General features: G+C 43.9%; 2 protein-coding genes across 11 annotated transcripts in view; one reads left to right on the top strand and one right to left on the bottom strand.

Moving 5' to 3' along the window:
* RECQL5 (RecQ like helicase 5) overlaps window positions 1-23,455 on the bottom strand; it is a 36,147-nt gene that overhangs the window by 6,084 nt on the left and 6,608 nt on the right. For all 4 annotated transcript variants that reach the window (XM_085239995.1, XM_085239996.1, XM_085239997.1 and 1 more), the window contains 4 exons: window positions 23,079-23,161; window positions 2,160-2,387; window positions 877-976; window positions 332-368 (listed from right to left, as the gene is read on the bottom strand). In XM_085239995.1, coding sequence (XP_085096121.1) covers window positions 332-368; window positions 877-976; window positions 2,160-2,387; window positions 23,079-23,161 — 448 coding nt within the window. The remainder of the gene's footprint in view (window positions 1-331; window positions 369-876; window positions 977-2,159; window positions 2,388-23,078; window positions 23,162-23,455) is intronic.
* SMIM5 (small integral membrane protein 5) lies at window positions 6,297-22,058 on the top strand. Of its 7 annotated transcripts, none has more exons than XM_085240008.1 (6): window positions 6,298-6,677; window positions 12,616-12,759; window positions 14,223-14,376; window positions 16,280-17,368; window positions 19,072-19,959; window positions 21,233-22,058. In XM_085240008.1, exons 3-4 carry the CDS (start codon window positions 14,250-14,252, stop codon window positions 16,399-16,401), a joined length of 249 nt encoding a protein of 82 aa, XP_085096134.1. In that variant the 5' UTR covers window positions 6,298-6,677; window positions 12,616-12,759; window positions 14,223-14,249; the 3' UTR covers window positions 16,402-17,368; window positions 19,072-19,959; window positions 21,233-22,058. The 7 variants fall into 7 exon arrangements, 6 of the variants coding, with proteins under 6 accessions (XP_085096137.1, XP_085096134.1, XP_085096139.1 ...); XM_085240009.1 differs by lacking the exon at window positions 6,298-6,677 and adding an exon at window positions 6,686-6,947; XM_003211458.5 differs by lacking the exon at window positions 6,298-6,677 and adding an exon at window positions 6,686-6,947 and having other exon boundaries at window positions 12,604-12,759.

The raw sequence follows: 23,455 nt of genomic DNA, 5'->3' as shown, positions 1-23,455 counted from the left end.
ACAAATGGCAAAGTTTTTCAAAAGTTGCCTTATAGTCCAACTTAATACTGCTGCATAAACACTGTACAAGTAGCCTAAAAGGTCAGCTTAGACAACACGCCTTCTTTTTGTCTCTTTTAGGAAAGTTCAGAAAGATGCATTCCATATCTTCACCCCAACCAAAGCTAAACTCTGATTCTCCTCCTCCAGCCAAACTTTCACAGCCAAAAGCCCAACCCCTGTGCCTAGGGATTGATACCCCCAGTGCTGATGCTACATAAATTACATGCAGCTGCAAAATACAAGGCTTCCTTTTCCCAAGGAGAACCCATTATAAATAAAAAATATTTACTTGGAGGAACAAAATCTTCTTTTTCTGGTTCTTTGCCCTGGAAGAAAAAAAAAAAGGGATCAGTGAAACATTTCCATTCCTGCAACACACATGTAGGTCTAGAAACACAAAAGACAAATTTTTATCCCCCTGTAGCATGGAAAAATAATGTTGAAGTTACAAAGGTGCTGAAAAGGCAGCAAAATAGGGAGAAGGACAAAGGATGAGAATCAAAGCCAAAAGTTAGTCTTTGCTATAGGAATATGCAAGAGGGTGAATAGGGAAATCTGTTTTTACTCCTATCAGAGTTGCTAAAGGCAACAGGATCCTTTTGATAAGCACTGCAGAGAGGCAAGCTGGACTTCTTCACATTATGAGACTGGCCCAGAATATGGAGAATGTCACAAATGCAGAGGTAATCAGTAAAAAAAAGAACAAGCAACAGCACAATGCAATAATTTACTTTCATTTAGTGCCAGAAAGCCTTTATATCTATAAGACAAGCACACAGCATAAAGACTATATCAAACCACCTGTGAATCTCTTACAAAGCTACACCAACTCACTCTGCGCAGGCTCATCTGCTTCTTGTAGAAATTGTCCCACTCCCGTTTCCGACTCTCTTCATTGGCTTCATCCCCATTCCCACTGCTTTCTTCATCATACCTGGACAAGGAAATAAAACAAGAGGCACAAACATTTCTGTAGACATAGCATTAATCGGGGCACAGGCCTGGATCATCCCAGGGCTTACAGAGAAGATGCATTTCAGAGCCTTTCTGAATGAGCCGTTCTTAGCTTTTAGTTTCACTACCATCTGACAACATGGACTATAGCGTTCATGGGATTTATTGATTTCATGAAACAGGAGCAGATAAGTAGTGCTCTGAGAATGGAGGACTCCAAAAGCTCTGACATCTTCTGCCACAGGGCTGAGCAGTTACTGCTTTGGGCCATGTACTCCATCTATCAGTTATTACTGCCTGTGGAGCTTAGATGACAGGAAGGGTGTAGCATCTATTCCCCAGCAGTACCTCTCAGGTCCTGAGATCAAACACAGGCTTAAGTCACAAGTACACCAGTTTTGTCTGTCTCAGCTGGAAGTGCCTGAAGAACAAGGGCAGCATTCTGAAGCTGTTTAAGGAAAAGCAGAGGGCTAGGCCAGCCGACAGGACTTTCATGGGCAATGCAAATGGGAAAGCTTGCATCGTGACAGAGCAGCACAATAGCCACAACCCAACCAAAGAACAAGGAGAACAAGGAGAACATCTTCACACTTCCAAGCTTTTTACAGAATAAATCATGTTTCCAACTGCACATCTTCTTTTTGCTGTCAGCCTGATGGAAACACTAAAATCTAGCAATCAGCAAAAGAATTTGATGCTGGCAGTCTATTATATCCACAGTGATGACTAAGTCCTGTCACTGGTGCCCCATTCTGCTTGCCCAAAGACAGCAGCACTAAGCCAAGAATGAGTTCTGGATCATATCATACTTTGCTGTCATGCTGGTCTCAATTTAAACATTCTGAACCTTGTGACTCCAAACAGAGCTGCGCCCATTTGCTCCTTCCACAAATGTCAGGCTGGTCTCTTGAATCAATTACCTTTTGCAAGGCAAAGCTTAGGTCACTCAAAACAGCTTTTGGCTCTCTGGAATATGAATCTGATCCAGGGCTGCCAAAGTGTGTGGAAAATGAAATTCCAGCTCCTGCTGCCAGGAAGTTACAGGAAACTGCCATCACACCGAAACATGTGCTGAAAATAGGAGTGATTGGGCCTGCAGCTGGGAGATGCTCCCTTTTCTCTGATAGCTCCTAAGAACTGGGTTTGAGCTACCAAGTACAGACCTGCTAAAACCTCCACAGCCTCTCCTTCCCCCTTCGTACAGCTCTGGGTCATAGCTGTCCCACGAGGATCCTGTGGGCCCGATGCAAGTTTTGCTCCAGTTGTTGCTGCAGCGCTCCAGTGCCTCCAGCTGCCTTTTCACTGCCTCTGGGTTCTTGCAATAATCACAGCACTTATTGCAAGGTGGAGTGACATCACCAAAGTACTTCGCTATGGCAGCATGACGACACCTAGGAGACAAAAGGAAAAAGGATCTGGGGATTACTTCCATTGAAGAACTCCACCCTTCAAGTGCAAGTTGTCATGTGATAAAGACTTGGTTGTTTTTTTTTTTTAAAGAGAAGTCTATTCTAGCAGGAAACTGGACTTCTGTGCCTGGTATTTTGCTTACGGATTCTGTGCCTTCACTTCCCCACGTGTAAAACAAACAGTGGTGTCAATCTGTTCTGATAAATGCTTTCAGATCTTTGAGATCTACAAAAGGTGGAATGGATGGAATATGCAGTTCTTAATTCTGTATCATTGGCCATCAGAAGATGACACAGATTTCAATCACAATGGCACAGGTTGCACAGAGAGGTGGTGGATGACCCATCCTTGCAGACAACCAAGGTCAGGCTGGACAGGGTTCTGAGCACTGATGGAGCTGTGGGTGTTTCTGCTCATTGCAGGGGCTGGGACCAGATTACTTTTAAGGGTCCCTTCCAGCTCAAACCGTTCCATGACTCCATGATCAGTGGCCAGTCTGGGGAGAGTCCTACATGTATCTCCACGTGCTCACACATTGCACAACAAGCTCTATCAGCTTTAGCAAACTAGCCATTTGAAGACAATTAAATCCTTCTTCCAGCAAAGATTTCTGGCAGACATCAGTGCTTTGGGACATGTAAAAAAAAGTTCAGTAACAGATATACAATCATTAGCAACATGGGCAGGAGGCCATTTCTCCTCTGAAACACTCCCTAATTTAAATGAGTGAAGATACTGTTTTTGCCAGAGGAAAAAGAACCAGAGCAGCCACTTGTTTTCAAAAAGCTGGAAGAATTTAGAGGAGCTTTTCAAAAGTTGGGTTTCACAGCAGAGGTGGCCGTGGTATCTTAATCCAAATCCCAGCACCAGACACCCAGAAACAAAATCATGCAGTTAGAGATAAATCCTGCAGTCAAGCAGCAACATGAGAATTATTTTACTGCAAGGAAGATCAAAGTGGAGATTTTGCTCCTGAACCGAGGAGTGTCTCAGCTGGCTTACCAACTTTGTGTGCAAAAATTGAGTGACAGAGAGGAAAACCAAGAGAGCGTACACTTCATTTATTCTTATTCAAACCCTTTGAGAACAAGTCTGAGCTTGCCAGCAATCTGACTAACAAACACAGCTTGTGAACTTGCGTGCATTCTTCTGGGCCAGCGTAAGTGCATGTGTACATGGCACAAAGAAGGCCTGGAAGGGTCTGCAGTGGTGGCTGGCTCACCGTTCCCATCAGTTCCCTTGAGCTGGTGAGCTGGCCAAGCAGATGAGCGGGGAAAGCAGCAGCTCACAGTTGCCAAGCAGGGAAATGAGCATATGCTGAAGTGCCCAGGGCTGGTGCTGCTCAGGTGAGGGCTGCAGCATGGTGACGTGCTGCAGGGGCCGGGGACTGAAAACCCAGAAAGGCTCCCACAAAGCTGCCTTTATATCAGTGGCACTGACTCACTGGTGCCTTGAGCACGAAGAAAGAGCTCCTTTCATATATTGGGGAGGGGTGGGGGGATTGGGATGGGGACGACTCATTTGATCCCCTTGTTCTCCTTTTCCAAAAGAACTGCTGGTGCAGCCTGTCCTGCTGTTACCAGACAAACTCCAGTTCAAATGAAACTCCTTCAGATCAACATGGCATTAAGAAGCATTCTTTCTTACAGTGTCGGATGCACGGGGGATCTTTCCACCTAATGTGCACGTCTGGCACAAAAGATCTTCAGCTTATATGCACTACTTGTGTTACATATGTAAAGGTTTTCCTGATAGCACATACATATTCAATACTTTTCCCTAAAGTTATTTACATAGGGTTCTGCCTCCTTGCACATACTCAGCCTTTTTGTGGAGGGGTCTCGGTGTGCCCTTGAGTTGAACTCTTTTTACACCATTAGGGACAGAAGGTTCCTTTTTGTGTGATGCTTTGCTGATTGCATCACCAACTACTGGTTCTTCTCTTCAGACTGGCCTTGTGGAGGTGCAGGAAGGAACCTTCTGCTGCAACATCCCCTAGTTCTACTTTTCCTAAAGAACTGCTGCTGTGGACTGTCCTGCCAGTGCTATGCGACTATAAAAGTATCAATGAGCTGTCGGTTTCACCCCAAAAAAACAGGAAGGTGTTCTTATTACTTCCCATCTCTCTCTCAAACACACACTGATCTGAATTAGAGTTAACTGAGGCATACAAGAGTGGTCAGGTCTCTCCCATTCCTACACAGCTTACCGGGCTTATGCTGGGGACAGACATCCACATGTACCCCTGTCTCTTAAAGCAAAAGGAGAGACCCTGCAAAGAAAGCCTTTGGAGAAGCAGAGGTCAAGTCTGATGTGACTGGAATTTAGAGAGGTTCAAGGTCCTTTAGGAGGGTCTGTCATGATAGGACAAGGGGAAATGGTTTCAAACTAAAAGAGGAAAGATTTGGATTGGAAGTAAGGAAGTTTTTACACCACAGGCAGTGAGGCAGTGGCACAGGTTGCCCAGAGAGGCGGTGGTGCCCCATCCCTGCAGACAGCCAAGGTCAGGGGATGGGCTGTGAGCACTGATGGAGCTGTGGGTGTCCCTGCTCAGTGCAGGGGTGGCACCAGATGACCTTTAGGGTCCCTTCCAACTCCAACAACACTATGATTTTAAGTTCCTAGACTGCCAGCCTTGTAAAGTCAGGCTCAGCTTGCAGTATCTGCCTCCTTTACGCAAAACCACCCAAATCAGGGTCAAAGCCTCATCTGACCAATGATAGCCATGAGTTGAGTCACTGAAATTCAGTTGCAGAATGAAGCTGCAGTCCCAAGAGTCAACAGGCCAAACAGGTCTGGGGGAGCCACTGGGTTAATGGATAACTGAATACAAGGACCTGAATCAGTTGGCTACACATTGCCATGGTGGGGAAACTTCCCCCACCTCATGAGCACCTGAAAAATGCCCAGGAGATGGAGATCTGATTTACATCAGTTAATGATAGCTTGCATTATTACACATGTCCTGAAATGATTGAGTCTTTCCAATACACACTGTATTGTTTTCTCCCCTACTCTTCAACAGGAGTAGGTATGAGCTGACCACTGGTCTCCAAAATGTAAAATCAATATTTTATTTCAGACATCCTACCCAGGTTTCATGGTATAGGATGAAGAGCAAATAATAAGCAAGTTTATTCATGTATTTCTGTCAGTGGCAATATGTGTCAGGAGGGTGCTACCCCAGCTCTATGGATGCCTATACCATGCCTCCTTGCTCTGGTAGATCAGGTAAAACAGTACAGTTGTTGCTACCATTAGTAGAAATGAGTGAGCTGTCCAAGAAGACACAAAGTCACATATGCAAGAAGAAGGTTTGCCTATGCCAGAATACATCAGGAAAAAAGCATTCCTTCGTAGGAGCCAAAGGAGGGTACACAGCCCCATTGAGAGCTCCTCAGAAATACATCAAGTCTTGAAATAAACCCAAGAAATGAGAGCAATATGAAACATACAAAAATCACATAAGGACAAATTATTTACACAGATGCCAGTTGCTGAACAATTTAATGTGCTCTACCAAATTCACTGCAGGGGAGGTAGAACAGACAACCTTTAAGGGTCCCTTCCAACACCAGTGATTCTATGATTCTGTGAAAAAGAAGGACAAATGGTGTGGTTGATGGAGTATTACTGTTTTGCATCTATCTGAAAGGCTGTACCTCTGTAGCAGCAGCTGAACTTCAGCAATCCGGAGCCAAGGCAGTGGGCATCAGCTGTCCCCAGCCCACCAGAAGCAAATACCCAATGCACTGGGAAAGTGAATGAGTTGGCCAAGGGCATGAAGCACATTCACCCCCAGTACTAGCCCTGCTCCCAGCACCAGCACTTTGTGCTGCACTGTCACTGCAACTTTGCAGTCAGAAAAGCTCCTTCCCCTGGGACTGGGAAGGAAACTGAGCAGCGCAGAGCGAAGTTAATTGTTTTAACACACCCCCAAACTTGTGCAAGGTGAGCATCGGCTCCAGCCCCGCTCCAGAAAACTCCACAATAAAAAGAGAGAAGAGAAAACCTCACTCGGAGGGGATGTGGAGAAGCGAGCCCTGGAGGCGGGGGCTGCAGGGAGGGCTCCCCACGGCCGCCCGCCCTGGCACACGTAACCCAAAACTGTGCTGCTCCGCGACAGCCGGCGGCACACGGAGGCAGAGACAACAGCTGGCTGTCAGTGCTGAGCGAGCAGAGCCAGCGCCGAGCCGGGATGAGGGGAGGGATGACGTGAAAGTTTCAGAAGGCAGAAGGAAAACAAGAGGAGAGCTCGTGGCACGGCTGGGGTAAGGCTATTGCTGGTGTTCGGTCAACCATAGCACCTTCGCATTCAGCTGGTTAGCAAGTAGCTGGAGCTGGTGGGGCTCTTTAGGGTGAGCTGCAAAACCAGCCTGTGAGCAGAGCTCGCTGGTTTAAGTTTGTTTGCAAGGGACATTCAGTTGCAAAGGTGGTGAGGGGAAAGCTTGTAGTAGGATTCCAGAAAGCTGCGCTGCAGCCGGACTGCTAACAAAAGGATTCAGCCCGCAGCCTTGCATTGCTCCTACAGTCAGAGCAGGGTAAGCGACTTTTTTGTTGATTAGAAAGGCTGTGCGCTCGGTTTTCTGTTGCTGCTATGGAATGTGACCTTAGCTGATAAGCAGGTCTACTGCAGGGCATTCTGTGCAGGGCTGATTCGATGCATTGGGACTCTGTTTGGGTGAGGAAGCAGCCCTGCTTCTCTGTGTATCTGCCATTGGGGAGCAACTGCCAGCACAGGGAGCACACGTCAAACCAGGGGGTGCAGCCACAGCGTGGCTCCAGAGCCAAGTTTTATCTCCCAAATCCTGAAGCAAACAGAGAGCTTAGAAAACAAACCCTGCCTGGGAAACTAGCATACTGTGCAAGCAAAGCATCTGTGTCCAATAGCAATAAATGGAAAGATTTTACACAGCTTCTAACAAGAAAATTCAGAAAAAAAGAAGAAACTCGAAGCAGTGTGTATCCAACAGCTGGTGGTTTACAATCAAACCAGCATGGGAAGCCACTGCTCTGAGCAGACACATACACACACATACATGGTATATGGTTTACAGCAACAGTACTGTCAGGTCCGAATGCAGTGAGAAAGGAAGCAGAAAGAAACCACTGTGAGCTGTGGTTGTACAGAGGGGTGTCCCATAACCTGCACTGTCACCTGGCTGCTGCCAGGGAGGAGGAAGGGGCTGGCAGGAGGCCGAGCAGAGAAACCCCATTTTGTGCCACCTGAAACTGGTTGCTGTGCTTGGAAGACCTGAGCTGAGCCTCTTCCAGCGGGTGCTGGGGCAGCCAGCTGTGTACCAACAGGCACAGGGGCAGAATGCCAGGAAAATGCCTTCCCTATGTCACACGTGCCTGTATGGAAGAATGTTAAGGAGCAGGTATTTCCACTTCTTTCCTTCCCACTAGTGTGAAGGGAGGGCAGGTTGTGTACAAAGACACGGAATTGGAGCTGCCTGCGTGAGAAGAGCTGGTGGTTAGGAGCCACACGCCTCCAGCTTAGCCCGAGGTTCAAAGGGGATGGAGGCAAGTTTCCATCCCGCTAATGAAGGGTCTCTTGTTTGTTGCAGCTAAGATGGTTTCACAGCAGGAGAAAAACAAAGTTTAGGGGGGGGAAAAAAAAAAAAGGAAGGGGGAGGAGCAAGGGGAGATGGGCAGTGGGAGGGAAGGAGGGAAGCAGGCCAAGTTCTCCTCGTGAAAGAACCTTAACGGGTTTGGCTGGGGGCTCGTCCAGCACAGCAGTGTGTACATGTGGGAGGGGGGAGCAATATGAAACACATGTCTGGATAAAGGCAGCGGGACATGGCTTGTGTTACAGCTGTCACAGCACACGGCCTCTCACCCCGAGTGAAATGCAAAAGCAGTTCTGAAGGTACAGAACAGAGCAATTTGAGCGAGCAGATCCCGGCTGCAGCAGCAGCTCTCCAGCACGGCCTGCCCACGCAGCAAGCAGCCACACCGGGACCGGACAAGCAGATTTCCCAAAGCTCAACAATGTGTGCCATTGTCTGGGAGCAGAGCAGGGTGGCTGACAGCAGGTTGGAAAGGGATTTCCATTGCCAGAGCCATACCTCAAACACCGAATGCTGATAGATCTCAGTGCATTTCTGAAGTAGCATTCATAGCCATCCAGTCACCTCTGCCCTAGGAAATTGTTGTTTTGCTAATATTAGATGAGACTTTCAGGTTAGATTCAAGCATGAGCAACCCTTCGGCCTATAAAAAGTTCTCTTGTTTTATTTTTAAAATTGACCTTTTCCATTCACTGGATGGCTCTGTGCCTTCGTTTCCCCACTTCTTAAAAATGGGACTGGCAGTGAGGAGCTGCAGCATGGGGTGATGGGGATTTGCTTGTGGGATGGACTGGAGTAAACCACAGTGCTTCACAGAGCCAGCACAGTGCCCTAATGGGCACCTCACCTCCTCCTACTGCTATTGCAAGGAACTCAGAGCCTTTTTATATTAGTCTAATATTAGGTTGGAGGGGAGGAAAGCAACATTTACGCTGCTGCCTCAAAACCAGTCTCCAAATAGTGGGTGGTGGAGATGACAGGGTGTTCCAGCCAAATGGCTACTCTGGCAGGGCTGCTTTCTGATCTGAAGGAATGTGTGGCCTTCTTTTCCTGACCAACTGACAAAGTTAAAGCTTTTCTCCCATGACATGGAGCTATAGTTTACCAGTTTGGGTGTGTGCTGTTAAAAAAGCTGAATTATCTCGATACTGGAAACTATTTTCATCTGTTTGGGAATGAATTATAGGTCTGTCTGGCTCTGTTCACTCCTGTTTTAGGAAAAAAAAGGGCTTGCCTGTGAACCAGAGCTAAGATTCACATGGCTGGTCAACTACAGCATTGCACTAACAATGATGAGAGAAAACCATGCACTAATAATAATGCTGCATTTCTATAACCCTTTTCATCTCAGAAGTACATTACATACTCAGAACAATAAACAATCAGACAAGAATCATTACATGTGCTGCCAAAATGCATCTAAACTGTAACAGCACCAAGCAGACCAAGCCTGTTTTAGGACAGGAAGTCTGCAGACCTTATCCACGTGAAATCAAAAGCATGTTTCAGGAACCAAGAACAAAGGTGGTAGGGTTAGGAACTTACCAAGCCTTCGTGTTCTTAAGAAAGTGGCTAAGTACAGTCAGAAATTATTTTAAAGCAGAACAGAAAACATCTCTCCTCCAGCTGCTCAGCACCCACTGCTCCACTGAGAGGCTGGGATTGCCTTCTAGGATTTCCTACCAAATAAGCTACCACAGCCCACAAAGGCTTCCCATTCCTACACTCATCCAATTTCAGCCAGCTTACTGGACTTGTCCAAGAACAACACAAAGTATTTGCCTCTTCACAGCCAGAGTCTTGGAAAAATGACAGCTCTACATGAAGGATGTTACCCTGGCATTCTGCTTGCTTGGGCATATCAGGAAGGTGCTACTTCATAGGGTCTGACATGGGCAGTGAGCACTCTAGGGAGGATACTGAACTCCCCTTCACAGGCCTTGCTGCTTTACTGCTCCAGGCATTGGAGGCTTCAGGGCACCATCATCACAGCTGAAGCCTCCATGGCTTCTTCTTCAGTTTTGGATGACTGTAGCAACAGACCCATACAAGCAAAGCTTTTCAGAGAGCACAGTAAAACCAATGGACTGGGAAGTCATGCCAAGAGAAATAAAACCCTACGAAGCAGGACTGGCAAGGAGCAGCTACGCAGCCATGCTTTCATCTGCTCTCGCCCTGACTCAATGACTGCAAGGCAGATCGCAAGCAAAGGTAATTCCTTGTGTAGCTGCAACAAAACTAGGGACTTACCATATGGATATTTCAGAACATTTTGGAGATATGGACACACAAAAACCGGCAAATCAAACCCTTGATAGTAGTTACATGCTCTGCAGCTTCACAGAAATGAAGTTGTGCAACAGAGGCATGGGATGCGATGACTTACCCAAAGTCACACAACCAGTAAGCATCCACGGCAGGTCCGGAAGAGTGCCTGCATTTACTAACTTCCAGTCCTGGGGCTAAACCACAAACTGAAATTCATGTACTTTATGCTGAAATAGGCTGCTCAATGCCACCACAGTTACGAGCAAAAAGGTGCCCTACTCCTCTGCAGTAGATCTAAGCTCACACGGTTTTGATACAAAGCTCTTTTTCTTGCTTGAAGCCTGGAAGCTACCACGCACAGCCAGTTCACAACACCAAACCTGACCAAAGCTTTTGTCTTAAATGCTTCCAGATTGAGGCTTTTTAATGGCTTAATCTCAGAAAAGCAGAGCAACCAACTTCTGTGAGTGCTTCAATACAGCTTAAGTCCATTAAAATAGCTCAGAAGGATAATCTCAGGCTATTAGGGCAATTTGTTCAGTAGGCTCAGTAAGATGAATGCATTAAAAACAAATAGCAGCATTTTCTGCGAATCTAACTCCACAGGTGCCCAAAGCATAGAACATGTTTCCTTGGTGTTAAATGCTCATCTGATCCTTGCAGCACACCTGCAGACATCAGGCATTCTCCTGCATTATTTTTGTGCTCCCCCTTTTCAACCAAAGCTAACAATTCAAGGCACATGGCAAGTTCTGGCTCTGTTATTTTTCCCCCCAAATCCAAACCCAAACTGAAAGATTTGTTTTATTCCTTCCTCTACCCGGCCCTGCAACACAGAGGAGGGCAGGGAAGCTGGATGACCTAGTCCCACCGTCAGCACTGGGTAGATGAGCTATTTTTTAATGAACAGCCAGAAGAGGAAACAGCTGAAACCACGAATTTCAAACTGCCACAATGCTGCAGCACCAACTTCCAAACTGCCAGTCACAAGGCATCAGTGCTGTGTTCACTTCCTTTTCTATGCAAATTTGTCATCCAACTCCCTGTTTTCACTTTGTATCATCTGCAACTACTGTTATGGCAGAAAAAGTTCATGACAGTTGTCTGATGAGGCTTTACAGACTGCATTGCCCCCTGGTCACTCAGCATTTCTTCCATAGCGTGCTCCATTGGCTTTGCTGCCCCAGTGGTTGTGTTCCCTCTGCTATGGAGGGCTCCCATCTTCACTGGATGCATTTCTAAGAAACAGCAACGAGCAAAGAGAGATTCCCAATTGAGATAAAAAATTTGCAGACTCAGGCTTGCTCCAAGCCCCACAGAATCAGTGTCATAGGACAGCAGTTCAGGCTTAGAAAGTATTAAGACTTACAACCTTAGATTTCAAATCTCTCAAGACTTACCCATTTCAATAGTAATCACTACAGTTACTGCTCCAATCAAATCTGAACCACCTGGTCTTTGCAGCTGTTGGCAGCTGAGCTTACACACAGAACACAGAAACATGAAAAAAAAAGGAAATAATTCTTACAGTTCCCCTCTGAAATCTGTAAGTAGTGTCATCACTGCTGTGTTGTAGATGAGGGGGCAAGGCAGATGCATGGGACAGTTTATCACACAGCCAGCACTACTCTCATGCTAAGCTTTAGGGTAAAAGTGTGTGTGCTGAAATCAGTTGAAAAAAAGATTTCTACCAAAGCTAAACCCGACTGACATCTTTACATGCAGGAGAATGGAAGATACAAAAATCCATGAATATAACTAGCCTTTTTCATGAGTTTTAGTATTATATTACTTATTTTTTTTCTGAGAAATAAATTACCCTTTTGCTACACTTCACAAGTAGAAATCCCAAAGCTGTGAGAGCCCTTGGAACCAATGTGCAGTCACAAGTTCAGGAGTGCAGTCCAATGGAAAAACATTTGCTTCCTCATGGAGACTGTGCCACTGATTTTAAACTTTGTTCCTGAAGAAGTTCAAACCAAGCAAGCAACATTCCTTGCAAGTTTTCGAACAAGAAGTCCTTCACGTAGCTCCAGATCAGGTGCCACCAGCGAAGGCATGCCCCACAGTGGGATGAGAAGTCCCCATCATTTTAGTGTAGATATTCTGTTACTCCATGTGGAGTTCTAGGGTGCTAATGACCAATTTTATGCTGTATAACCATTATATACCCAAACTTCAGAGGCCCAGTTCTACTTGCTACTCCTGTTGCAGCCCAAAAGCACCATACCAAAGGTTACAGCACACTCCTTACTAGCAGAGCTTCTGGGCAGGCAGGAACAGCCCCAGAGGGAGCAAACATTTTAGTATGTTAGAGCTAGGAATGGCGGTCTTCTTAAATTTATTTATTCTGAAGTTTTTCTTCTAGAGCCAAGAGCAGAAAACACAAATCACTTCACCTCTGCCCACACTGCCATCTCTTGGAATGGAAGCAAAACTGGAAACTTGCTGATAGAATCTCACAGTGCTGCGTGAAGGGCAAAGGAACCACTTCTGGAGCAGCTCACTTGGGGTACGGCAATGATCCAGAAGGAGCTATTTAGCTCTAGACCCAATCGTGACCTTCCAGATCAGAAGCCCGTAGTAATGCCTCCCTCTGCTAAACTTCACAGAGATCTTTTTGTAGATGGAGATTTTTCATCCACCCCCAAGCTCTGGAAACCAGCTGGTTCCGATTTTTATTCCCTAGCTTGGATTTAAAAGAACAAAGAAAACCCTTTCTGGATTGCGTAAACACACAAAATGTAATTTTATTTGGCACTGAAGTATTTAAGCCCAGCATGCAAAGAAACAGCCACGGTCTCTCTGTCCTCAGTGTTTAGAAAAACTGAACTCCGAGGATCCATTTGTTTGAGTAACCAAACCAGATGTGCAGCAGTGAACAAGCTGCCTTATTCTGGAAGTGCTGTCCTGGTCTTTTGACTTTGCTGTATCAACAAGACTAGGAAATTAAATTGCAATGTACAAGTGCCATAAAACAGTGTTGACTACTACAATACACACTAGCTAGTATATTTTGATGTAATTATATTGTTTGATATAAGAGCCATAATCAATCTGAAACAAGTCCCAACACTTGTTTCAGGCAAACTCTCAGCCATTCCAGTGTTTAAATGAAAAATTTTAACTTCCATAGCTCTCCTGCAAGCTCGTTTGTTTTAATACCTCCCAAAATTTTGCTCAAGGGGGAAAAGAACAGCAAATACTGGTGGCAAAGCTGAGGCCTCTAAGATAGCTACAGCTTACAGGACATCCACTGTTCAATTTATATACTGCTCCACTAGAACAGACTGTGGCTTAAAAATTAAAATAGAACTAAGGGCTGCATTTAACTTACCATACAAACTTGCAGTCATCTGGAATAACTTAAAAAGCATCCAGCTCTCCCCAGTGAACATGGGCTTTAGCTCTTCATATCAACCAGTTTTACTGAACAGTGACAAGACATTATGAATGGTGCTGTTGTACAGTGCCAAACACCTTCGTTTTTGAAGGGGCTTTCTACTGCTGGAGTGCAGGAAGACTTCTAAGGGATCTACTGTGTGCTCCTCACAGCACACAACTGAAATCTACTTACTACTGGAGTACAGCATCGCAAGTTACCTTGCAAAGCATTGCTTTCTGGAAAAACAAGTCAGCATAATTACAAAACAAACCTTGTTTTCATTGGGTGGAAGGCAAGAGCAGCCATTGAATAACTCTGTGCCTGCTGAAGTAAGTGTCCTTTTAAAAGAAACACCGTTTCACCTTTGCACAACAGCGTAACTGTCAGAAGCTCCCTCAAAGCCAGAGTCTGAAATGAGAACAGTGCCAGAACGCACAGATAGTTAATAGTCCTCCACCTTAGCTACTGGGAATGAGGACTGAGACCAGATAAACTTGTTTTACTTGTGATCAACACCCCTATAAGAAGGCTGGCAGCTTCCTAGCATTAGTCAGTGAAAAGGTTTATTTCTATTTGTTTTCTTCCTACAGCACAAAGGCTGGAGAGGTTGAGCCAGAATGTCTTCTGAAGTCTTTCTGAAGGAAATGCAAACCATTGGTGAGAAACTTCTCCTTAAGCTCCAGAAACTGCCCAAGGCTGACCCTGTGGAGATCGTGTCCTTCTGTGTGGTGCTCCTATTTATTGGTAAGTTTAGTGGCAGAGGTGGAGGGGGGTCAGAGTGTCTCTTGCATGGGTACAGTTCGCTCTGCTGTCTTTGTTGATGGATCAGAACTGTTGGCAGTTGTTTTCCAGGCTGCTTTCTGAGGCTCTATTTAATTTCTAGGTCATTTTTTAGTATTCTGCATGTATCTCTACACACATGCAATGTATCACAGGCAACAGTATAACTTTCCTCAAGGCTCCTCTAGGTTACCATTAGTTTAAAAAGTGATATTTTAACAAACCCAGAGTTGCTGCAATGTTTTGATGCATGGGAGATAGCTTATGGCAAATGGCATCAGGGGACCCCACTGCCATGAAAAATACACAAGTCTGAGACCCTAAGTGTCATTGCTGTGCTTAGTTCAGTGGAAGCCAGTATGCTGCAGATGAGCCTATTTATTCTTCTCACTTAATGGCAAAATCTCTCCTGATGCTCTGTGTGGGGATGGCATGGAAGGAACAAATAAGACTGACTGTGCGTGGGAGACAAAATTTGTTTAAACAATGGGAAAACAAGCAGCAAGGAAGGCAGGCCCACCTCCTCGGAGTACAGCTCTTTCCCAGCCTCAGTGCTGGAAGGAAGGGTGTGTGTGCAGCCTGGACACTCCTCCCTGGGCTGGAATTCAGAAACAGACACACCTGCTGATTTTTTTTTTTTTTGTTTATAGTGCCAGCTGATTCCCCACAGCTCAGAACATCTGGCAGCCTTTCTTCAGACTTTTAAAGAATGCAGGCACGCACATGCTTCTTATGGCTTTTGCAGGATTAAACATGACATCTTTTTCTACTGTGGATAACCTAAAGTATCCCTTCCAACCCTGACCATCAGTGTAGAATACCAATATGCTAATACACTAATGTAGAGTTACTCTACACTACATCCTGGTGTAGTATAACAATAGTGTAGCCTACTGCTTTGTGAAACAAAACCCTGTGTTTGAAGTATTTATTTCCTCAAGCTTAGTACAGAAGGAAGATTAAAGCCAATCCAATCACAAATATCTATTCTTCTCCAAGGGTAAATATCATTACTCTTCAGAAACGGAACTGCCAGTTTGATTAGCCAAATCCTCTCTAGTTACTTCTGACATAACCATGGGAGTATTTGATCTCTGTCCTTCCCAGTGCATAGCTCTGCTTAGTTGTTGCATGTCATCTCTGAAACAACAGCCCATAAGGCAAGTAAAGCTATCACAGAATTATAGAATTATTTGACTTGGATGGAACAAACTCCCCTGCAATGAACAGGGACATCTACAGCTCCATTAGGGTTCTCAGAGCCTGGTCCAGCCTGACCTTGAATGTCCTCAGGGATAGGGCATCCACCACAAAGCTTTGCTCTTGCATGGTTTGGTATGCAGCTCTTAAGAGCACAAAATACCCAGTAATGACAGTAGTTTTGTGTGTGCAGTGGATGAGTTCTAGGGCCACAGTTAGAAAGCTATCTTTCAGTCTGATGGTGATGTACAAATAAGTACATTCTATATTTTTATTGCTATTGTCTTGCCTACCAAAAAATACAAACAATTAGGGATAAAGGGGAAAACCCCAATTCAGTGTCCACACTGTGGGTAAGTTAGTGTACCTAGCTCCTTAACCTTATGAACAGCCAGCTGGCCAATCAGCACAGTTATTCACAAGCCAACCAGCACACCTATAGCTCCTACTAAGGCCTGCCATGCGTTGACATTTGCCCAGATTAAATGGATGACTAATACAAGAGAACAGGAATTTACAAGGAGGGAGTTGGGAATATAAGGTAAAAATAATCAAGAAACTTGATTCTGTTCATCCTGCTGCTCAGACAGCCTGCAAGAGACATGGGATTAGTCTCCAGTGATTCCCCCTATGTCATGAATAATACCCTTTCTCCTCCTCTTTCCAGTAACTGTTCTCGTGCTGATGATCATTGCTTGCAGCTGCTGCTGTTATAGCTGCTGTAGCTGCAATGAGGGTCCTGACCACAGACGTAGGAAGGCCCAAGTCCGCCCGACTGCCCATCCATGAAGTGCATCAAGAGGTGACATAACCCATTATCAAGGACGTGCATGGACATCATGATTCAGTCCCATGGGAATGACTCTCTGCACTAATGCACTGGAAATGGCAATAACAATATTAATGATTATGACTCAGAGGACCAGAAATCACAGCATAAAATTCATTCTTTCTGTGACAGCTACGGCTGGGCTCCACGGTGTGAGCAGAAAGGTAACACAACTTTACCATAACTGTCTCCATGTTTGGGGTGGGTTGGGAGTGCATAGACACCAGCTTCTGATAGAACAGACACACTTACCCAATAACAGCCCTGCAGCTGGGCTAGCCAAGGGTTCCATTTGTGAGCATCAGGCCACACACCGAAGCGAGTTGCCACTTGGATAGGGGGCACCTACTCTCTTCACAAGTGGCTAAACCAGAAGGATGATACTGGGTGCTAGCAAAACCACTGACATCGCTGGGATGTTGACATGCTCAGTACATCTTGGATCAAGCCCAAACCTGCTCTCTCAAAAGCCATGTGCAATAGACACCTTTAGCTGAGATGACTGCTGAAAACAACAGATTGTCAACCTGATGTAAATATGCCACCTGAGACTCTATGTACAGCTCCCTGACTACAAATAGTCCCTGCCCTCTTTTGTGTCACAACGATGTGAAACTGTCAAAAAGAAAAAAAAAAAAAAAAAAATCAGATCATGTGCAGTTCTCTTTGTAAAGAGAAAGATGAAGGCATTCAAGAAAAATTCACTGATGTTACAGTTTAATTTGATAAATGTGCCTCTTCCCAACCTCCATGTGGTAGTTAGGTCTTTCCTGAATTCTGCTCTTCTGCATATTGCAGGTGAGTGGTCCTTAGAGCATGGGAGTTACAAGAGACAAACAAACCCTCATCCTTACTTGAGGGACCTGTGTGCCTGACTCTGAGCACCACGTGCAGCTTATTTCAGTGGACATAAACAATGTGCCAAAGGTATGTTTATTAGCATACACAAGGGCATTTCAAAGGAGTGACACGCAGTGTGGTAATTGTCACTTCAGGGTATACATGCAGCAGCTGACAGCTGGCATTGTGACAAAGCACAGCCAAGAATGGCCTGTACAGCTGAAGTTACCAAGTGAAAATAAATCCCTATTCCGTGTTGCAGCCACTGTGTATCTTTGGTTTACACCGCGATGAAGTTAAGGAATTTCTCTAAGTAAAGAGCCATGGTGCAGACAAGGACTTTCGTAACTGGGGCAGTCAAATGGAAGATCATCGTATTGCATCCAACTCTGCAAGCCACTGGGCTTTCTTTCAGCCCAAAATGTGAGAAAAGTCACTTTACAGGAAGGTATAAAAAGATGAGTACTCATAGATAAGTCATCTTCTATCCCTTGTACTCCACATTGCAGAGGAGTCAAGGGGATTACACATATGTATACTACAACCAAGTCCAGCAAGAGAGAAAAGAATCAAGTTTTTAAACAGTGGGATTTTAAGTATTTTCATGCTTCAGAAGGGACAACATAAAAGAAACTTTGTAAAGAGACCTCTTCTCTCTGATGTCTGTGCCCAAATTACCAGAATGCACATTACATCTGCAGCTTCTCATGTACTTAATGCACTTTAAAAAAAAATAAACTAGATGTAGGTATTTTGCATTTTTTCCACTTGCATATTGGAATAAATCCACCCCCACCAACACAGAGAATAGTCTAAAATTTATGACAAAGTTCCTCAAACTACCACTGTTACTTGAAAATTAATTAAAAACAAAACAAAAACAGCATTTAAAATTAACTAAAGCCAACAACCTTCCAGGATAAAATGGGGGCATTCCCTAGAAATTAAACCTCTGAGCCCCAACTTGATCACTGCAATAAAATGAGGACTGTACCAGTATAAGCTGCTACATGCACAACCACATTAAGGCCAACAAATTGCTGGCCTTTATTATGCCATCCCAAAGCTTCCATTTACAACAAATATGCTAGGGTAGGGTAAGCACAAGCATGGCATCAATTTACTGTGATCAACATGCCAAGATGCATCTCATTAACCTCTCTGTCAGATGTTTTTGCACATTTTATTTACAAACAAGTGACCAAACCAAGGTGACACAGAAGTCTCAGAACCTCTCTTCTGCAGGAGACAGGCTCAACAGACATTTCAGTTTCTAAGTTAAATCATGAGACCTGGGAAAGAACAGAGCTTATTTTCTTTCCTAGCCTGTGCTAGACAGTGCCAGCTACAGCAGTTAACAGAATCCCATTGAGAAATGTTTGAGCAGCATGGAACCAGGCTGTACTAACAGTTAGGAGGAAGCTCAGCAGGCTGGAAACATACCAACAGCTCTGACAGGTGGCTGTCAATGGGAACGAGCTGCCAGGCATTATTGCAAAAGGAAAACCGCAGATACATTTCTCAGTTGTGTATCCTACAGCCCAAATCCCTGACAGATACAAGGCAGGGGATAGGGAAACGGCTCCTTTCTCATTTCTCCCACTGTAAGTTCATGAATTAGAAGCAGAGAATAGAAAAGGAAAGGAAAAAAAGTAACCAATTTTGTAAAGAATGCATCTGGCTTCTGGAGAAGCCACCAAGGAGAAAAGGGGCTGTGGGCCAACTTCTGCACACTTGCCTGCTCCTGATGTTTTTTTTGTTGTTTTGTTTCATGCTTTATTCACCTAAAGGGATCTGGAATGCTCTGAGCACTAGCGAGCATGAATCCTGAGCTTCAAAAAGCAGAGGAAGGCAGACTACTGAAAAACTGTTTCAAACACAGCAGTTTGAGTTTGCCTGGAAGAAACTGCAAGGGGAAACAGTTACTTCAGTCCTGATGATACAAGTGTTCAAATAGCTCCTTTCCCTGAGAAACAAAGCAGATCACAGCCTCTTCAGAAGATGCAGCTGAAGCTTCACTGACCACTTAATGGAAAGGCTTCTATTCCGTAATGTCACCTGTTAGACTTCAAAGAGACTTACTTGGCTTGTGAAAAACAAATTTCCTTCCACTCATATCCTCCTTCTCCTCTCTCACTTCTCTTTAACACTTTCCCTCTGTTATTCCTCAGTTAAGAAAGCAACAGGGAGAGTTTATATTGCAGCTAACAGCAGTACAAGGTTCTATGACTTCAACCACCTAATCTGTCATGATGACATTTGGACTAGAGGATAGAGTTGTTCAGAGTTCACTTTACACATAGCAGCCTCCTAACAGAACTTGTAATACAGATAGTGTCAAGACCCAAAAAAGAACTTCCTCTTCTCCCCGTTGCAACCTTCCTAAGATAGGGAACACAAAAACACTCCAAAACCTCTCAAATAGGTGTATGAGTGGATAAAGGCACGGAGAGGAAAAATTAATGACATTGAACTGAGTCTTTCTAATTAGGCTCAAAGCCCCACCTTTGCAGGATAGCCAGCTGTTAAACATTTACTGCAGTGCAAATAGGTAATTTCCATGCTAATTCTACAGCTGTCCAAGTATAGCAAAGGGATCTTTGCTAGGTTAAGATATTTTCAAGCAGGTGAAGAAGAGGCATCAGAAGAACTGCCTGCTGCAAACTCAACAGCTTCAGGTATTTATAAAATTGAATACAATTTGTATTCAATTTCAAAGTGTCCTATTTTAGAAGATTAATTTATCAAAAGAGACAGGAACTTTCTAAGGTCATATGTGTTTTCTATTGTTAGGTCAGCAGAGCTTGTATCTAGACTACCTTTTCTTTAAAGTAGAAAGAAGCTATTCAGAGCAGTGTCTGTATCCTTTAAACCTTTGGCAATCTGACATAATTCCAAAATGGAAAATGTATACTTCAATACTTTGAATACTTAAAAAGTAACAAAAGTCTCAGAAAATTGAGTGTGAGCTGGTGCTCCTAGTCAACTGTAACTTGCTGAGGCTGAAAACACTTTACATAATTTTCATTAAGTATTTAGGGTGCAGATGTAAGAGGCAACAAGTTAGGCAAATATTTGGAAATAAAGATCTCTTCCTGCATTAGGTCTGTAGTCATTTTTGAGAGAAAATGTGAGAAATAATCTACTCTTCCTTTCCCTTGAGAAGCATCTAGTAATGAAGCTTTAGTAAAGCCACAAGATACTCTATAACAGATGATATATCTTTTCCTTAAAACAGCTGATAGCGAAGTTGTAATGCAAAGTATCACTGGTAGAACAAGTGTGTACAGCCCACTGAGATTCCACTTTAAATTACTGCTGAATCTAAGTACTTAATAGGCAGAAAACTTATACTTCTATTGCAAAGTAACTCACAACATGCAGCTCCACATTAAAACCATTAACAGGAGGCATTTCTCATGAAGTGACTGTTTTAAGTTGTATGGAAATGACAAGCTCTAGTTAAGTTCTGTACTTGCTGTTAGTGTGTGTTTGGTTGGTATTGTTTGTTTTTAAAAAAGTGTTCTTTTAATCTCCAGTGTGTTCTCAGAGCTTAAGTGCTCTACTCTCATTTTTAGAGATCTTTCTTTCCACTGGAATCAACAAAGGCTTCCCACTGGGTGCCTGTCTTTTATATATGGGCTGTACAGCTGAAGGATCCATATGGAACATGCTGGGAGAGATGCTATATTAAAAATATTGATAGGCTATGATTAAAGTAAGTCTCAACTGCCAAAATGTTGCGCAGCCACATTTCCCCTCTACTTTTCTGAAGAGCTGACTGCTAAAGTGGCCTTGGTTATGCTGTTTCTGGTTTATGCTCCAGATTCTACTATGACTCTACTTTTCAGAAGAGGGACACTTACCAGCACACAGAGCACGTGTGCCTGTAGTGGTTTAGAGCATAGAGGGGATACATGAATATCTGATACAGCTCTTGTCTAACTCCAGCAGGGTGGAAGGCACCATGTCACCAGTACAAGAGAAATCCTCAGCTCTGGAAGACCTAAGGAGCCAGATTGCAACAAGTGACTGGGCTATTGCAGGGCTAGTGGTGATTGGCATCTTCTGCCTTGTTATTATTGCTTTCTTCTTAATTGCAGCCACCTTTGGGTGCTGCTCATCACCAAGACACAAACGGACTAGGGCATGAATAGTGAAACTGAGGTGCAGTACTTGGAGCTCTGCATTTAAGCAAGAATCAGCCCAGCTGCAATATGTTGTTCTCATCTTCTGTCCTCAGGTGGTTATTTCTCCCCATACAGCTTTCCCACACTGAGAGCAATTCACCTATGCCAGCAGGTTGTTCTGCAAGTCCAGAGCAAACTCCACAGAAGGCAATTTGTATTCAGGAAGTGAATGAGGACTCTGGCACTTTGTTAATTACGTCTCTGCCTGATTTTTGTCTTTCAAGCAAAACCACAGGATAGACTTGCCAAGTGGTCAGCAACTACCTGAAAATAACGAAGATCTCTTCCACTACTGCAATTGTTTGTTTTTTCTATTCTGCAAATGGGCATTAGGAAACTGACCACTGAAACTTTGTCTGAATCAATTCTCTAAAAGCAGTTTAAACAGCTGTTCTCCTATCATACTCAAACAATAGCCTAAATACACTATGCAAAAATTTGCCTGCTAGAATACAAATGTCTGTACGTGTTCTTATTTAAAATCTTGCAAGGTCAGAATTTCAGCTTTACTTTTGCTGTTTGGATAGTGAACAGAATTGTACTAATTCAAAATGTAAAAAAGAAATGTGATGTAGTATTTCTTCAAAGAGTGTCTTAGTTTCTTGTACAGCTGCAAGCAGAGAAGTCAGGCAATGGTGCTGTAATGTGTGATCTTGGAATGCACATGTTTTATGCCCATTTTTTAAGCTTGGGGAGGGTATAACAAAACAACAACAACAACAACAACAACAAAAAAGACATGATTTCTAATTAGGTTAGTGGGCTTCCCTTACATAAATCTCTTACATAGCCACTGAAATTCTGTTTCTATTGTTATTCACCTAAGCAAAGGAGAATGTTTTCTCTCTATTCTCACCAAAGCATCAGAAAAAGCACACATCACTTGAAAAACTTGTCCTAGATACAAGTGTGAAGAATGAAACAAAACATGAACTTGAAAGCAGGACACATGCTGGTCACTTTCAGTTAGTGAATACATACTGCTCTTGTACTGGTAAAATTATAGCTTCAATGTTTTATCCAGTATAGTAATTAGTACAATTACAGCTTACAAAGCATGAACTAAACCTGAACAATATATGTTGTGGTTGCTAGTCTGCAATTACATGGGGCAGATCCATAATTTGGGCCTGTTTCTGAAAGGATCTAAGCACCACCAGGTTTTTCTAAGCTTAATGAAAATCAAGGAGACCTCATTCTTTGTAGAGTGGAGCTCCTGAGGTTTTAAAGCTAAGTGGTTCTATCCTGTCTTGGATGAGGCTGCTTAATTATCCTAAAAGAGAAATGATAGCTGAGGGAGGAAAGAGTCAAAACAAAAACAACTGGAACTAAGTCATCTTACCACAGACAAAACATTAAAATTCATATAATGAGAAATTATACTTCTCCATTAACCAACATCTCAGTTAACTCAGAGGTGAGAATGAATGACAAATGTCTGAGGGATGCCTTCCTCAGGCTGGACAGCAAAATATCAGTTGAATCAGTCAGTATTTTCTTTTTCTTGGACATGCATTTGCAGAAAGATCTCTGCCATAACAGTGCCTCAAAAGAGATAGAACATGGCTTCCACAATATTAAATGTTGTTTGGAAGAAGTGTACTCACCCCAACTCCTCACAGAAGCTTACAATAGCATCAAAAGCTGTCATCGCAGCCTTGTCAGATTCTTTTAAGGTACCTTTTTTTTCCTGAAAGTAGAGAGGGACAAGTCTTCAATTCAAATACAAACAGGTCAACTAACTCTAGTGATAACCAAATCTATTCTTCCTGAGCAATGTGGGAAACTGGTACAAGCACCATCCTGTTTCTGCTCAACCGTGCCTCTCTAACAGGGCTTGAGCTGGGCCCAGAGTCCCTTACCTCACTGCTCTCCCTTGAAACTGGGTTACAGACAGCTCTATACTCAAAACTTTCTCTTACAGCTCCAGAAAAAAACACTCATTTCATTTTGCCTATTTAGGTGGATCAGATGGATGCCTGCT

The sequence above is a fragment of the Meleagris gallopavo genome, chromosome 20 (genome assembly GCF_905368555.1).
Source record: "Meleagris gallopavo chromosome 20, MGAL_WU_HG_1.1, whole genome shotgun sequence".
NCBI classification, from domain to species: Eukaryota; Metazoa; Chordata; class Aves; order Galliformes; family Phasianidae; genus Meleagris; species Meleagris gallopavo.
Note: the sequence above shows the minus strand (reverse complement) of the source record. Positions and strands in the feature narration are given on the sequence as shown.

Bases quoted from the DNA above. Each gene is read 5' to 3' on its own strand.
- SMIM5 (XM_085240011.1), top strand. From the start codon at position 14,250: ATGTCTTCTGAAGTCTTTCTGAAGGAAATGCAAACCATTGGTGAGAAA. The intron at 14,377-16,279 runs GTAAGTTTAGTG...TCCTCTTTCCAG, and splicing joins TGTGGTGCTCCTATTTATTG to TAACTGTTCTCGTGCTGATG.